Genomic DNA, 16,126 nt, shown 5'->3' with positions numbered 1-16,126 from the left:
AAGGGATAGCTTTGCATAGTGCAAAGAGTACTACTAGATAGGGAGTCAAAGGCCTGAAATTAAATCTTGTCTCTGTAGCTTGGGAAAATCAAGCAAGATCCATCATGTGCAATACTTTACAAACCTTAAAGTGCTGCATAAAAGTTAAATTATCAACACCACCACCACCATCATCATCATCATTCTTTCACTTGTAATGGGAATAAAGTCTAGAATATCTGACTGGGGTCCATATATCTCTGGTCCTAAGATTGAGAAGGAGACTTCAATGGTATGTGTGAAGGAGAGTAGCGGGCATGGATGCAAGCTGTGGAAGTTGTATTTGAAGGAGAGAAATTTTCATTTTTATTTTTGCCAAAAAAATACAATAAAGAGCATTTGAAAGATTTTGAGTAGAACTTTATATATATAGAAAAGATAGCATTAACAATGAAGAAAGAATGCCAGGAGACAATTCATATTGCTTTTATAATAATCAGTTTTAATAAAGAAGTCCTGAGCTAAAGTGTTGGAAGTATAGAAATGAGTCAAATGCATGAGATAGAAATAGCAGCAACATTGGATTTAATTTGGTTTTGTTTTTCTTAAAATCAGTTTTTAAATATTCCAAGAGCTGTGAGGTAGAAGAAGGGATTTGAATTATCTTTGTAGCCCCTTGGGGCTGAGCTCAGCTCTTTGGGCAGAAGTCATAGGGAGGCAGATTTCAGTATAATAAAAAGAAGATGTGTTTATAGTTGTACAGAATTGGATAGCTTGTGTCTGTTCTACCTTTCACGGTTTTTTCCCAAGGATGGGTTGGATGACCATCAGGATAAAGAAAATTACTACATTACATGAGTAATAGGTTGATGGATATGACTGTTAAAAGTTCCTTCATTTTTTTTTTCATTTAAATTCACACTGGTTCAGAAGGAGGAGTAGAATCATTTCTTGCTCTCCATGATCACTTCTTCAGTCTCTCTTTGTCATCATCACTTGACATCTTCTCTGCCTTTAAGGATCATGCTATTCATAATATATCATCCTGTCTGGGTGCAGATGACAATTATCAGTTGTCCTTTAGGTCACTATCTGTTCCACCTCTATCCCTGCACTGAGCTTACATTATGCAACTTCAGCATATAGTTTGATATGCATAGTAGAGCACTGGTCTTGAAGTTAAGAACTGAAATCGAATCCCACCCTAGATTTATTAGCCATGTGACCCTGGACAAGGCAGTTACTTTATCATAAAATGTGGAATTAGATTCACATTCAGTGAAAAGCACTGTGGATTTGGTGTCAGAAGGCCTGGGTTTTATTCATGATTGTTCCACTTAGTACCTGTGTGACCTTGAGCAAATCATGTAGCCATTTTTGGATGCCAATTCATCTGTAAAAATGAGGGAGTTGGGCTCAGTGGCTTCTGAGATTCCTTCAAACTCTTAGGTCTGTGTTGGAATAATTCCTTCAGACATCCACTTTTCCATTTCATCAAGCCTTCCATGATCTATATCTCTGCTATCTTAGAGACAGTTAAATCATTGATCTTATTATCACTATTAAGTATTCTACATTTTGGTCAAGAACTTCTAAATTTCTCCATCTGAAATAATCCATATCCTATCATTCTGATTCTCCCAATTTCATCCTCCTGCTAGACCTGTTAATGCCTTACCAAGCCTTCACCTTTGCTTTTGCTTCACATTCCTTCTTTCCACTCTTGACTTCGTGGTTAACTAATTCAGTTACATATTACCCTGGATTCCCAAATCCTTGGCCATTTGTCCTCGCCTAATCTGCCCAGATGCTAGTGGTCCTTCCCATTACCTTCCCATTTATATTGATGTGTGTGTATATATGTATGTATATGTATGTGTGTGATATGTAGTTTTTATCTATTTATATATTAATTATTTTCCCCAATGGAATGTAATCTCCTTCAAGAACAGTTTTATTTTTGTCTTTGTATCTCCAGTGGTTGGTAGATAGGAAGGAATTAATAAACATTTATTAATTATTCCTTTCTCTACTTAAGAAATTTCAGTGACTCCATTTTCCCTCTAGTAATCAAATGCAAATTCCTCTATTAGGGATTTAAATTCCTTCAGAACCTGGCTTCAGTCTTCCTCTTCCCTTTACACTATCTTTCAGCCAAACTGGCCATCTGGGTAGTTTTCAAACCCAGGATTTCATTCTCTCCTCTTTATCCTTTTGCACTGGCTGCCCCCTCTACTTGGAATGCTGACACTTGCTTCTAGGAGCCTTGTTTTTTATTATTGACTCAGTTCAAGCAACCTTTTTTTTAAGATTTTATTTATTTTGAGTTTTACAATTTTTCCCCTAATCTTACTTCCCTCCCCCTACCCCCCACAGAAGGCAATTTGCCAGTCTTTACATTGTTTTGATGGTAAATACTGATCCAAATTGAATGTAATGAGAGAGAAATCACATATTTAAGGAAGAAACATAAAGTATGAGAGATAGCAAGATCAAACAGTAAGATACCAGTTTTTTATTCTAAATTAAAGGTAATAGTCCTTGGTTTTTGTTCAAACTCCACAGTTCTTTCTCTGGATGCAGATAGTATTCTCTATCGCAGACAGCCCCAAATTGTCCCTGGTTGTTTGCACTGATGAAATGAGCAAGTCTATCAAGGTTGATCATCCCCCCCATGTTGCTGTTAGGGTGTACAGTGTTTTTCTGGTTCTGCTTATCTCACTCAGCATCAGTTCATGCAAATCCCTCCAGGCTTCCCTGAATTCCCATCCCTCCTGGTTTCTAATAGAACAGTAGTGTTCCATGACATACATATACCAGTTTGTTAAGCCATTCTCCAATTGAAGGACATTGACTTGATTTCCAATTCTTTGCCACCACAAACAGGGTTGCTATGAATATTTTTGTACAAGTGATGTTGTTAAAACCCTTTTTCATCATCTCTTCAGGGTATAGGCCCAGTAGTGCTATTGCTGGAACAAAAGGTATGTACACTTTTGTTGCTCTTTGGGCATAGTTCCAGACTGCTCTCCAGAAAGGTTAGATGAGTTGACAGTTCCACCAACAATGTATTAGTGTCCCAGATTTCTCACAACCCTTCCAACATTGATCATTATCCTTTCTGGTCATATTGGCCTCCCAATTTTTCCTCCACCTCCCTTAATTGCTTTTCAAAGTCTTTTTTTGAGCTCATCCATAGTCTGAGTCCATTTTCTATTTCTCTTGGAGGTTTTGGATACAGAAGCTAAGGTTTTGTCCTCATCTGAGTATGTGTTTTGATCTTCCTTGGAACTAAAGCTGTGTTTTGATATGTAGATGACCACTGTACTTGCCTCTGCCCTGGAACTGTAAGGAGGGGTTCTGCTTGGTTATCTTAGCATGGAAGCCCAAACTGCAACAGAGTCCTACCCTGAGGGAGAGCAGAGAAATTTCTGCAGTCTTCCCTGACCCCCTTACCATCTGTGGGCTGTGCTCTGGGGGTGCAGGCTGCTTTCTCCAGATTCTCTCTGCAGGTTCTGTGGCTGGTGCTCCCTCATTCCACATTCATTCTGGTGTGACAGAGTTCTCTCCCCACTCCTTCAAGCTGTTCTGGGGCTGCGCTGCGACCCAGGCTTTTCCAACTCCTGGTCCTGGTGAAACACACCTTTCCCACAGAACTTCTAAGTTATCTTGGACTGGGCAAATGTATCACTCAGTCTTTCTGTGGGTTCAACCCCTCTAAAGTTTGGCTAGAGTCATAATTTGTTGGCTTTTGGAGGGAAGGAGTTCCTGGGAAATGCTGCCTTCATGCCCCAAGCAACCTCTTCTTTAAGAAGTCTTTAGTCCCTTCCTTTCAAAATGACCTTATATCTATTTTATATGTATTTATATGTGTTGCCTCCTCTGCAGAATGTAAGTCCTTTAGAGCAAAGATTGTTTCATGTTGTTATGGAATCTCCAGTACCTGCACATAGTACATGCTTAATAAGTATTTGTTTGGTATATTCTAGTGCAGATTGGTGACCATCTGTCAGGAGGATTTTAGAAGAGATTTCTGAATTATATAAGAAGTTAGATTAGATAACTACATCTCTAAATTCAGCATATTCAGATTCTCAGAAAAATATTTGAATGATATATTGGTACCTCCTTTTCAGATACATGGCTACATATTTCTGTATTTACATGTTTACAAATTATGTAATTGTACATACAAATGTGTAGGGTAGTATCAGATACATACCTGTTTATATGCCTTTTAAAATACCTATTCTGTACCAAGTAATAAAGACAATAACTGTATTCTCAAGGGATTTACATTCTGTAAGGGAAGAGAACATAGACATAAAGAAGCATGTAAGTACATGTAATTTGAGGAATGTGTGAGGAGGGAAACAGTTGCTGGAGGGAATCAAGAAAGATTGTATGTGTGTGTATATGAGCAAGGCACTACTTGAGCAAGTGGAAATTTGAGAGCATTTAAAGGCATCATAGTGTTTCATTGTGCATTCGTAGGATTAATTATATCTATGTAATCCCAGATCCACCAAAGTAGTCTTTGTAGTAATAACAACTCACATTTATAGAATGTTTTAATGTTTGCACAATATTTTTACAATTCTGTGAAGTAGTATCAAAGTATTTTTATAACTCATTGATGCTACTACCACAAATTTTAGATACTGTTTAGTATTTTGATTTATTTGACAACATAAAAGAGGCCAAAATTAACTTTTTTGCTCTTATTTGGAAAATTTCATCTTTAACAGGTCAAATGTGTTTTCTTGTTTTTCCTTCATATTCCCATCTCTCCTATCCCCAGTTCTAGATTGTGTCAGTGAATACCTCTATAATATGTCTTAACTCTTAAGTGATAAAAATTTGGGCATTTTTTGAGGAATGGCTTTTCTAAATAAGGCAAAGCACTGAATAATTTCTTGACAGTTGAATATGATAATGAATATTTTTATAACCCTATTTAAAGCAGGGAATTTAAAATAATGAAATCACATATTATTGTCTTACCCCTTCTCTTTTTATCCACTAAATTCAGCTATTAATAATGTTTGTACAGAGTAGCTGCTTAAAAAGTGTAAGCTTCTTGAGGTGGAAAATGGTTTTGGCTCTTTTTCGTCCTTAGCAATTAGCATAGGATCTCTCTCATAGTAGGTGCTTAATAAATATTTATTGACTGATTGGTCAGTCCTAACCAACTTTGTGATTTTTCATTCTTCTTCCCATTTACATTAAGCAGGTTAGGGAATGAATAAAACTATTCATTAGATATTAGATATATAGAGATTATATCATATTTAGGAAAATAAATCTGATATCTGCTCCATTCCCCAAATTATGTGTTTCAAGTAAAATATAAATGTTTTATTTGCTTCTGATTTTGATTATCCACACTCCAGCATTGGCATTATAGATATACATATTTATATGTAAATCATTGACTATATGTGATTCCAATTAAAGTACTTTTCAATTAAAATTGTACTGAAACTGTAGACTGTATATTTTTTGTTTACTCTACCTTGGAAATACCTGTTTACCTTGCTATTTTTTAAGTGATGGTAAGAATTTTGCTATAGATATATAAGATATTTAGTAGAAAGAGTCCTGGTTCTTCAACAGTGTGACAAAATGGAAAGAGTACTGACTCTCTGTCAGTTGGGTCATATCTCACTCTTAAAATCTTAGATTTTTTCATTAAATCTCCCTGGGATCAGTTTCCTTATTTATAAAATGAGAGAGTTGAATTAGATCATTTTGGGGGTCTCTTCCAGTGACCTTTTCTTGGTCCTAAAAATTAGAACCATAAGAATTTAGAAAGACAACAGACATTATTTAGTGCAGATTTCTGATTTTTATAGAGAGTAAATAAACTTTTAGAAGTCAAGTCAGTTATTTAGTAGTGAGCCTAGGATTAGGACTCAGGAGTTAAGAATCCTAGGCCAGTACCAGTTCTACTGTACCATAGTCTTTATTACCTGTTAGTCTTCTGATTGGAATGAAAACAGAAAATGCTGGGTAAAACTTTTAACACTATAACTTATATCATTTTCCTTACTTCTTATACTTCTTACTCCTTACTCCTTTACTTCTTGAGCATTATTCAAGTATCACTTTCTACATAAGGCCTTGTAAAATCTCATCCTTAATTGCTACTATATTATCTCGCAAAAAATTACCCTTTGTTTTCTCTTATGTGAGCATTTCCACCATTAATGCAGATTAGAATATGTAAAGATGGTGAATTGACCCATATAACTGAATAGAAGAAAGAGCAAGGTGAATTGTGCAAGGTTTTTATTTTTGTTTTTAATGATCCAAACTGGTGCAAAGATCCATAATTTAAAGATGTATCCTCCTAGCAATATCATACAGCTTGATATATGGCAAAGATAAATAAGCTACAGCATTTTTCCAGTGATGACCCACTTTAGTGGTCATATAGTGGCATAAGAGATATTATCAAGAAACTAATAGGAAAAGGAGGTAGATTAATCATATGACAAAAGCTTAGAATAATTTATCTCCATGGATTGCTATAAAATGTAAAAAACACCGAACTCTATGGCATATTATGTTGATCCTCTGTGGAATCATCATGAAGGAGGAATAGAAATTCTGTAAGATACAGTTTCAATAAAACTTAAAGAATACTTTTCATACTGGAACATTTTTTGAAAATAGGTGCCTACAAATTATTTTTATTAATAGTAAACATTTATTAAGGGCCCACTCTGACAGGTGTTATGTTAAGGACCTCACAATCTAATAGGGAAGACAACAAGGAAACAAATATGAACAAACAAGCAAGGTACAGGATAAATAGCAAGTAAATAAAAGAGGGAAAACATTAGAATTAAGATGGGTTGGAAAGAGATTTTTGTAGGAAAGGGGATTTTAGTAGGGAGTTAAACTTGGGAAGGCAGTACATGGGGATGATGAGGGAGAGCATTCCAGCCACAGAAAACGTCTAGTGGCCTAGGTGGGAGTATCTTTTTTGTCAGACAGCAAGAATACTAGTGTCAGTAGATCTGAGAGAACTTGATGAGGAACAAGATGAAGAAGACTGGAAAGATAGGAGGGGCTAGGTTTTGAAGGGTTTTGAATGCCAAACAGGATTTTGTATTTGATCTTGAAAGCTATGGGCAGTCATTGTAGCTTATGGAGAAGTGGAGTGATGTGATTGGATCTTTGCTTTAGAAAAATCACTTTGGTGGCTGAATGATGGATAGTTTGGAGTTGGGGGAGCCTGGAGATAGGCTAATCCACCAAGAGGCTATTTGCAGTACTCCAGCATGATCTGGACATGATCAGAATGATGGCAGTATCAGAGGAGAGAAGGAGACAATTGAAAGATATTGTAAAATGTACTTTTGATAGCTACTGCTCTGTTTTCCTCTATGATCTACTGTAGTTATTTATGTATTTTGGTTTTGTGGTCCAGGTACTACCATTTCTTCCCTTCCTCCCTGTCCCTCTCCCTAACATTGTATAAATTCTTTTTGCAATTAAGTGTGTTTATTTCTCAATACAAACTATGAACATACTTAAGTGTTGGATAATTGAATTAGATTTCCATAGCAATTTTTATTTAACAATTAAACATTGATCCTGCTGTAATATTGACAGGGAAATAAACTGGAATATTCAGATGTGACCTTTCTGTACTGCAATGGACAAGTGGATTGAAGAATAGTATGTTGGTCTGCTACTTTGTAGTCATGTGACCTTGGATAAGTCATTTAACATATCTGAATCTCAACTTTTCTGTTATATATGTATCTTGAAAGTGGTGAACTTAAAGTGTTGATTTTGATCATCTGATTCCTAATCCAGTGCTCTTTTTCTATTCTATTCTGATTGATGATGTTTGTCCTTTGTTCTCAAAGAAGACCACAGCATCAGAGAGGTGATGCCATGATATGCAACTGAATTGTATTTGAGGAGATGTGGTGCAAAGTCACCAACCTCCCTTTCTCCTCCAGAGACATTTGGGTCCAGTGACCAGAGAAGAATCAGGACAACTGGAGATGACCCTGGATCTAGTAGTGGGAGACCTTGGCCTTTTAAAAGCTCTATCTTTCCCAGGTCATAGTTTGACTGAGGCAATGCCCATTTAGTCATTAAGATTAGGAAAGAAAGAGATGAGAAGAGGTCAAGAATGACTACTTACCAAAGAAATATTAAGCTGGGAGGGTAAGACCCTTAGGGTCTTACTTCTCAGGGATCAACAAAATATATTGAAATCACGGAGTTCATCATTTCTTAAAGCAGAGTATTCTATCATGAACATATACCATAATTTGTTTAGCTGTTCCCCAACTGATGGGCTTCCCTGCATTTTCTAGTTCTTTGCTACCACAAAGAGAGCTGCTATTAATATTTTAAAACCTTAGGCTCTTTTCCATTTTCCCTAATCATCTTGGGAAATGGACCTGATTGTCAAAGAATATAAGACTGTTTAATAACTTTTGGGGCATAATTCCAAACCTTTCTCCAAAATGGTTGGATCATTCCCAGATCCACCAATAATGAATTCTTCCCCTTTTACCCATTTTTTTAATCGTCCCCTCCAACATTTGTCACTTTCCCCTTCTATCATTTTAGCCAGTCTGATAAGAATAAAATGGTATCTCAGGGTTGATTTCATTTGCATTTCTCTAGTTAGTAATGATTTAGAGCATTTCTTCATATGACTATAAATTGTTAGGTTTCTTCATCAGAAAACTATCCTTTCGTATTCTTTAACCATTTATCAATTGGGGAATTACTAGATCTGATAGTGTTCTTTGTGTATTTGAGATATGAAACCTTTATCTGAACCTTTTCTCCCCAGTTTTCAGCTTTCCTTCTGATCTTGGCTACATTTATATTATTTGTATAAAACATTTTAATTTGAAGTAATCAAAATTATCCATTTTATATCTCACATTATTCTCTTATCTCTTGTTATAAATTGTCCACCTATCCATAAGTCTGATCAGTACTATATTTTATGTTTTTCAAATTTTCTTGTAATCTCTCCCTTTATATTTAGGTCATATATCCATTTTTGACCTTATCTTGGTAAATGATGTAAGATGTTGGTCTATGCCCAATTTATGCCAGACTAATTTCCAGCTTTCCCAAAAATTTTTATCAAATAATGAATTCTTATCCCCAAAACTTGTCTTTATACTTGTCAAGCACTAGATAACTATATTGATTTGCTGTTGTCACTTGTTCCTGTGATCTACTCTGTTTCTTAGTCAGGTCATATATTTTGATAATTACTGCTTTAATAATATAGTTTAAGATCTGGTTTTGCTAAATCTCCATATTTTACACTTTTTCCCATTAGTTCCTTCAATATTCTTTGACCTTTTATTCTTCCAAATGAATTTTGTTATTATTTTTCTAGCTCTGTAAAATAATTTTTTGATAATTTAATTGAGATGGCATTGAATATATAGATTAATTTTGGTAAATAGTCATTTTTTATTATATTGGCCCTGCCTGTCCATGAACAATTAATATTTTTCCATTTATTTAAATCTGAATTTACTTTTCTACAAATTTTTTTGTGGTTTTGTTCTTATGGATCTGGTATTTGTTTCAGTAGGTATAAATTCCCAGGTTATTTTATACTGTCTAGAGTTGTTTTAAATGGGGTATCCCTGGGGCGGCTAGGTGGCATAGTAGATAAAGCACTGGTCTTGGAATCAGCAGTACCTGGGTTCAAATCTGGTCTCAGACACTTAATAATTACCTAGCTGTGTGGCCTTGGGTAAGCCACTTAACCCCATCTGCCTTGCAAAAAAACCTAAAAAAAAATAAATGGGGTATCCCTGCAGGATCCTCTTGTTAACATATAGGAATGCTAATGATTTATGTATATATTGGTATATGTACTTGCTGAAATTATTAATTATTCAATTAACTTTTTAAGTGATGCTTTAGGATTTTCTAAGTATGTCATATCATGTCACATCATTTGCAAAGATATAGTTTTATTACCTCATTCCCTATTCTGATTTCTTCTTTTTCTTTTTTCCTGTTATTGCTATTGCTGGGATTTCCAATACAATATTGAATAATATTGATGATAGTGAGCAACTTTGTTTTACATCTGATCTTCGTGGGGAGGCTTCTATCTTATCCCCCTTTCAATTCAAATAATGCTTGTTTATGGTTTTAGGGTAAACGATTCTTATCAATTTAAGGAAAAGTCCATTTATACTTTCAAGTAGAATTGAATGTTGTACTTATTGGATGTTTTTTCTGCATTTATTGATATTATCATGATTTTTGTTACTTTCACTATTAATATAATCATTGTTAATAGTTTTCCTTATATAAAACCATTCCTGCATTCCTGATATGAATCCCATTTCATCATGATGTATAATCTTTATAACATATTGTTGTTATCTTTAGGTTTTTTTTTTTGAAAGGCAATTGGGGGGGCTAGGTGGCGTAGTGGATAAATCACTGGCCTTGGAGTCAGGAGTACTTGGGTTCAAATCTGGTCTCAGACACTTAATAATTACCTAGCTGTGTGGCCTTGGGCAAGCCACTTAACCCCCGTTTGCCTTGCAAAAACCTAAAAAAAAAAGAAAAAAAAAGAAAGGCAATGGGATTAAGTGACTTGCTCAAGGTCACACAGAGTTGTAATCTTTTAACTAGTATTTATTTATTTAGGATTTCTGCATTTATATTCATTAAGGCTTGCTTTCCCTTATGAAGCACTACCAAGAAAAATACAACTCAACATCCAGTTGGCAAGATTTGTTCAAATCAAAGTTGATGTTAAAAAAATCCAATGCCTCCAAAGCTTTTTTACATCATGAGCTATCCATTTTTAAACATCACTACTAATATGTAGCACAAACAAGATTCTCTCAGAAAAACAACTTTGAATATCAATGGCTTAATTGATATTCTTGCTTAAAAACTGAAAAAGTAAACTTTTTTTTTTAATGGGTAATTCTAAATTAGGGTAGTGATAATAATGATGATAATAGCTAACACTGTAGTGCTTACTATGTGCCAAGCACTTTACAGTGATTTCATTTGATTGTCACAGTAACCTTGGGAGGTAGATGCTGTTCTGATCTCCATTTTGCAGATGAGACAAGCATTGGTTAAATAACTTGTTTGGAGTCACACAGTGTCTGAAGTCAAATCTGGTCTTTTGGAGTCCAAGGCCTGTACTCCGTCCACTGAACCTCTTCACTTTTCAGTGATTTTAAGTATTATTTAGATCTTAAAGGTACTTAGTCAAAAGTATTTTTAAAACAAAAATAAACTCTTTAGAGAATGTCTATCATTGAATGAGGAACATGCTTTCTATTTATAGTTCCAGTAGAGACATTGTAAGATATAATATGCCAATAAATTTAACAACTTAAGTGAATTGGAAGAAAATATACAAAAATATAGACTGCCCAGTATAGTAGAAGAGGAAATAGAATATCAGATGTATTTTAGATGAAAGAAATTTAACAGGCATAAGTGAGTTTCCCATGGACTAGATGGATTTACAAGTGAATTTTATAAAAAATTTAAAGACCAACTAATTCCATTATTAAATAAATTATTTAGACTAAAAGGCAAAAAAGTAGTCTTACCAGACACCTTTTATGAAACAAATATAATATTGTTACCTAAACTAGAAAAAGTAAAAACAGAGAAAAGAAAATGATAGACTATCAAAACTTAAATGACTTATTTTTATAAAGGTGATTTTTGTTATCTGGTTATTATTTGTATTACCATAAACATTTTGGGGAGGAGGTAGTCTAGATTTGTGATTTCTTCTTTGTACAGGTTTGGAAATTCAGTCTCTCATTGCAGGTAGACAAATGTTTTTATATTTTATAGGCTTTAACAGGGGCTCTTTATCTGGGTTATACATACCAACATGAGATATAAGAAACTTCTCAGGAAGGTATGTGGATATTTGGTAAATAACTACTTTATCTATTGAAACATTCCAAAAGTAGTAGTGTTAATGGGGGGAAATTATGGATTCAAAGGAGAACAGTGAGGAAATGGGGTTGAGGCATAAAAGGGAGGAAATATTGTAGTACTTATAAAATACCTGAAAAATACAATTGAAGGAATAATTCCTACCAAACAAAACCAAATGAATAAATGTAGTATAAGAAATCCAGTTTATATTGAAGTAGAAAAAAATGAGCAATAACAGCATAAGTGAGAAATTAATTCACTGATCCCTGCAATAACCGAAAATTCCAAATTGATTTCCAAGAAAAGAAATTATAACATTTTTGGTATACCCTTAGAATAACCACATCCTATTCTTACTAAATGTTTTCATAAAACTTTTCCATTTATAACAACTTAATCTCTGTGAATCGGAATTATATCATGCAAGTTCTCAAATCAAGTACAAAGCAAGAAACAAACTGGAGACTGAATAAGATACAAGAGTATCTTTCAGAATAAAATCTCTGGTTGAAAGAAAATAGAAACAAAAATATCTCAGGGTAATAGAACTTGAGCTGGAAGAAACAATATATGAAATGTGACTTCATTAATATACAGATAAGGAAATTGAGGCCTAAGGAAACTTGTCTGACACCATGTAAATGGTAAATATTGGAACTTGGCATTTCAGGTATTTGAACCTAGACCCCCTAATTCCAAAACCTATGTCTTTTCCATTTTATCAAGTAGAAAGGCAATCATGTTACTAGACAACCATTTAATTTAGTTAGCTATCATATCTTCATAATAATAGTTCATATTTTTATGTAGCAGGTTAGGGTTTGCAAAGCATCTTCCTCATAACAAACTGGTGAAATAGATTGATCAAGTATTATCAATTCAATTTTACAGATACAGAACTGAGACTTGTTAATTGAGACTTGCCTCTGAACCAGTACAGTACAGAAGGCTTCCCTGAAGGAAATTAAATAAGATAGATGCAATCCTTTGTGAATGTCTTAAATGTTATTGCTTTTATGATATGATTTCATATGTCTTTATAGACTTTGTAATTCTTAGGCAGTTGGTAAGCATTTCAGCTATTTAATGTTTTTTCTTTCATTCAGTTTCTTTTCACCTCTCCCACTTTATTGATCCTATTTTTTATGGTAAGGACTTGGCAAAGGGCTTTGAGGTAACATTTTGACAAAAACTGATTCTGTCTTAAAGTAGTGCTAAAAATAACTTTATTCTCAATTCAGGTTAAATTTCACATTAAAGTGATTCAAATTCAAAAAATGTTTTAAAAAATTGTTTTCTGGGGCAGCTAGGTGGTACAGTGGATAGAACATCAGTCCTGGAGTCAGGAGTACCTGAGTTCAAATCCAGCCTCAGACACTTAGTCATTACCTAGCTGTGTGGCCTTGGGCAAGCCACTTAACCCCATTGCCTTGCTTGCAAAAACCTAAAAGAAAAATTGTTTTCTTTAATTAACATCAAAGAGCCTGTATTTCCTTGAGCATTAGTCCTAAAGAAATTTGTTGTAGTTAAATAATATATCTAACATAGTCGATATTGGAATTGTGATAAACTATGGCATTGGCAATAAATCTTGAAAAGGCTAATTCTTTTGAGTAGGTAAAATCATTCTCAATTTTCCTAACTGCTTATAGAAATTGTGATTATATTTATTTGATAGTATTAAAACAGTTGTGGGTATAGTGATGAATATTTGTAATCTCTACTCCTTTGGAGGCTGAAACTGGAATATCTCTTGAGCCTTGGGGGCTATGTTGACTAGAGCAATTAGGTGTCCACATCCTATGGACCTGGTAGGGGGGGCCCTAGGTTTGTCTAAGGAGAGGTGAATTAGTCCTTGTCAGAAAACTGCTTTGCTGATCAGAATGGGATCTGAGCCCATGATTACTTCCACAGTTCCAGCTTGGATGAGATAAGGAGACCCAATCTTTAAAAAAAAAATTTAAATAAAAAGGGAAACAAAGGAATAACCTTGTTACATCAAATATCTTCTAATTTTCTTTGCCTTCCAAATGAGTCTTTAGATCTGAAATTTCTTAGAAAATAGTAATTGATTACTGGTTATTTATATATCTCTTTCACATGGAATCAACTTTAATTGTAAAATTTCTAAGTGTTTTCCACATTTACTTTATTTACCTCATGTTGAAACATTAGTTGTTAATTTTATGCTTTTTACATTTTCAGATAACTTGGATTTTTACTCCAATAACAGCTGAAATAGCAAGTCTTGATAGTGGAAATATAGATGAAATTTTAAGTAAGTACTTGGAAACTTAATTTTCTTTGTATGACTATTCCATAAAGAGTTGCCATGTGAAATTATTGTAAAACTCTAACAAATTGGAATGCTTGGTAAATCAGTATTCTGATTAATTTAATTTCACTAGTAATTGAAGGGAAACCAGAAAATACTTTTGATTTCAGAGATTGTTTAATCTTTCTAAAAATATATTGCCACTTCCTTACTCTATTGAATATGTTAAACAATTTTATTTGCATGATAATTCAGCATCTTATTGTAGCTCAGTTTATATCATAATTCTTAATATCAGTTCATCAAGTATTTCAGGTTGTCTTCGAAGTTGTTTTCTTTGTGTATATAGTACAATAGACGTGGACATTGTAGTATTTAGGACCATATACTTAATGATCAGAAACTATACTCCAAAGGTTACTTTTTAAACTAAATCATTGACAGTTTGATTAGTTGTCAGCTGAGCCTCATGTATCAAAAATTGTAAAGTATATTTTTTGAAGTCTTATTGGTTGAAGATTGCTACTTAGTTATATTTCAAGCAGCCAGGGTTTCCATGTCATATTTGCAAGCAATATGATTGTAGCCATTGTTGAAAGGTTTGGGAAAGTTATAGATCTGGTTTTCCATTTCTGAAATAGTAGTGAGAAAGTTATTCTGTAGACACTGATTATAATTCTGAAGTAAAGCACGTGGTTTTTTGAAAAAAAACTTAAAAACTTTGTGTTATATTTAGAGTTTTCAAATATTGCAAAAAATTAAAGTGATATGAGATTAAAACATAACATCTTATAATAAATGTTAGGACATGTGCGAATTGTTTTATTATAATATATTTTGTCCAAATCAATATCACACTCTGAAAGATAACTCTCTAGTTAATTAAGGAGTCAAAAGAAGTGCTTTAGATCCTGTAGTTGAAGAGGTAGGTAGTAAATCTTAATCACTTTTTGTCAAAGGCATGAGTTATTTTCCCAATTTGTTTTGATGGGTAGTTTGGAATTTAAGTGACTTTTTGTTACTTAATAGCAAGACAAAAGTGGACTTTTTAAATGAACTTTGACTTTCTTTTCATTGCTTCCTGTGGTGATATGTAAATGTCATAATTACTTTGTTATTGTATTATTGATTTGTGAACAGGGACTAAAAAAAAATACAGTTTATTTTTAACTTTTGTGGGGACAAAAGCAAAGCAAAAGTAAAAATCATTTATATTGATACATTGAACCTGATGGTAAATAGGAGTTTGGGTTCCCACAACTATCAAAAAACTACAATCTTTTGGTAGAGATTGCTATAAATTTACTTTTCTTCATATAATTATTTATAACAAAACATTAGTTCTGATAATATGCATTTTCCCTAACACAGTAACTGTGAAATAATCCATAAAGTACACAAAATTGGCAACATGCAAAACCTTTTTTTATTAGTAATTCCCTAGAATTTTGTGATGGTTTGTATTAGCATCTCATTTTAAGGAAAAACATTGATTTCAGACAATATATTCATTTTTCCTAATACATGAAATCCACACCATAAATACTGAATAGCAAATAAAGTTCTTAAAACACAAACATTTTGAAACCTGAATCTTAACTTCCATTGTGTCACATGGAGGTATGAGGTACATCTTGGAGAATATTGCAATAAAATGAAAATTTCTATAAAAGAAGTTACAGAAATTTTTTTGCTTTCTCAGTGCATAAAAAAATTTTGTTCACACTATACAGTAGTTTATTAAATGTGCAATGGTATTGTTTAAAAAAAGCAATGTACATTTCTTAATTCAAAAATACTTTATTGCTTAAAATGTAAACCATAGTCTGAGCCTTTAGCAAGTCAAAATCCTTTTGCAGGTGGAGGATCTTGCCTTGATGTTTATGCCTGCTGAGTGATCAGGGTAGTGGATGATAAAGATTGGGG

The 16,126-nt window shown here is 33.6% G+C and overlaps 1 protein-coding gene across 3 annotated transcripts in view; it reads left to right on the top strand.

Annotated features, from left to right (window-relative positions):
• The window catches only part of ERP44 (endoplasmic reticulum protein 44), a 137,964-nt gene that overhangs the window by 40,375 nt on the left and 81,463 nt on the right, over nucleotides 1–16,126 (top strand). For all 3 annotated transcript variants that reach the window (XM_074196735.1, XM_074196734.1, XM_074196736.1), the window contains exon 2: nucleotides 14,131–14,203. Coding sequence is in view for 1 of the 3 variants with exons in the window: in XM_074196734.1 (XP_074052835.1) it covers nucleotides 14,131–14,203 (73 nt within the window). In the remaining 2 variants the exon portion in view is untranslated. The remainder of the gene's footprint in view (nucleotides 1–14,130; nucleotides 14,204–16,126) is intronic.

This window comes from Macrotis lagotis, chromosome 8 (genome assembly GCF_037893015.1).
Source record: "Macrotis lagotis isolate mMagLag1 chromosome 8, bilby.v1.9.chrom.fasta, whole genome shotgun sequence".
NCBI classification, from domain to species: Eukaryota; Metazoa; Chordata; class Mammalia; order Peramelemorphia; family Peramelidae; genus Macrotis; species Macrotis lagotis.
This window is presented reverse-complemented; position numbering and strand designations above follow the sequence as displayed.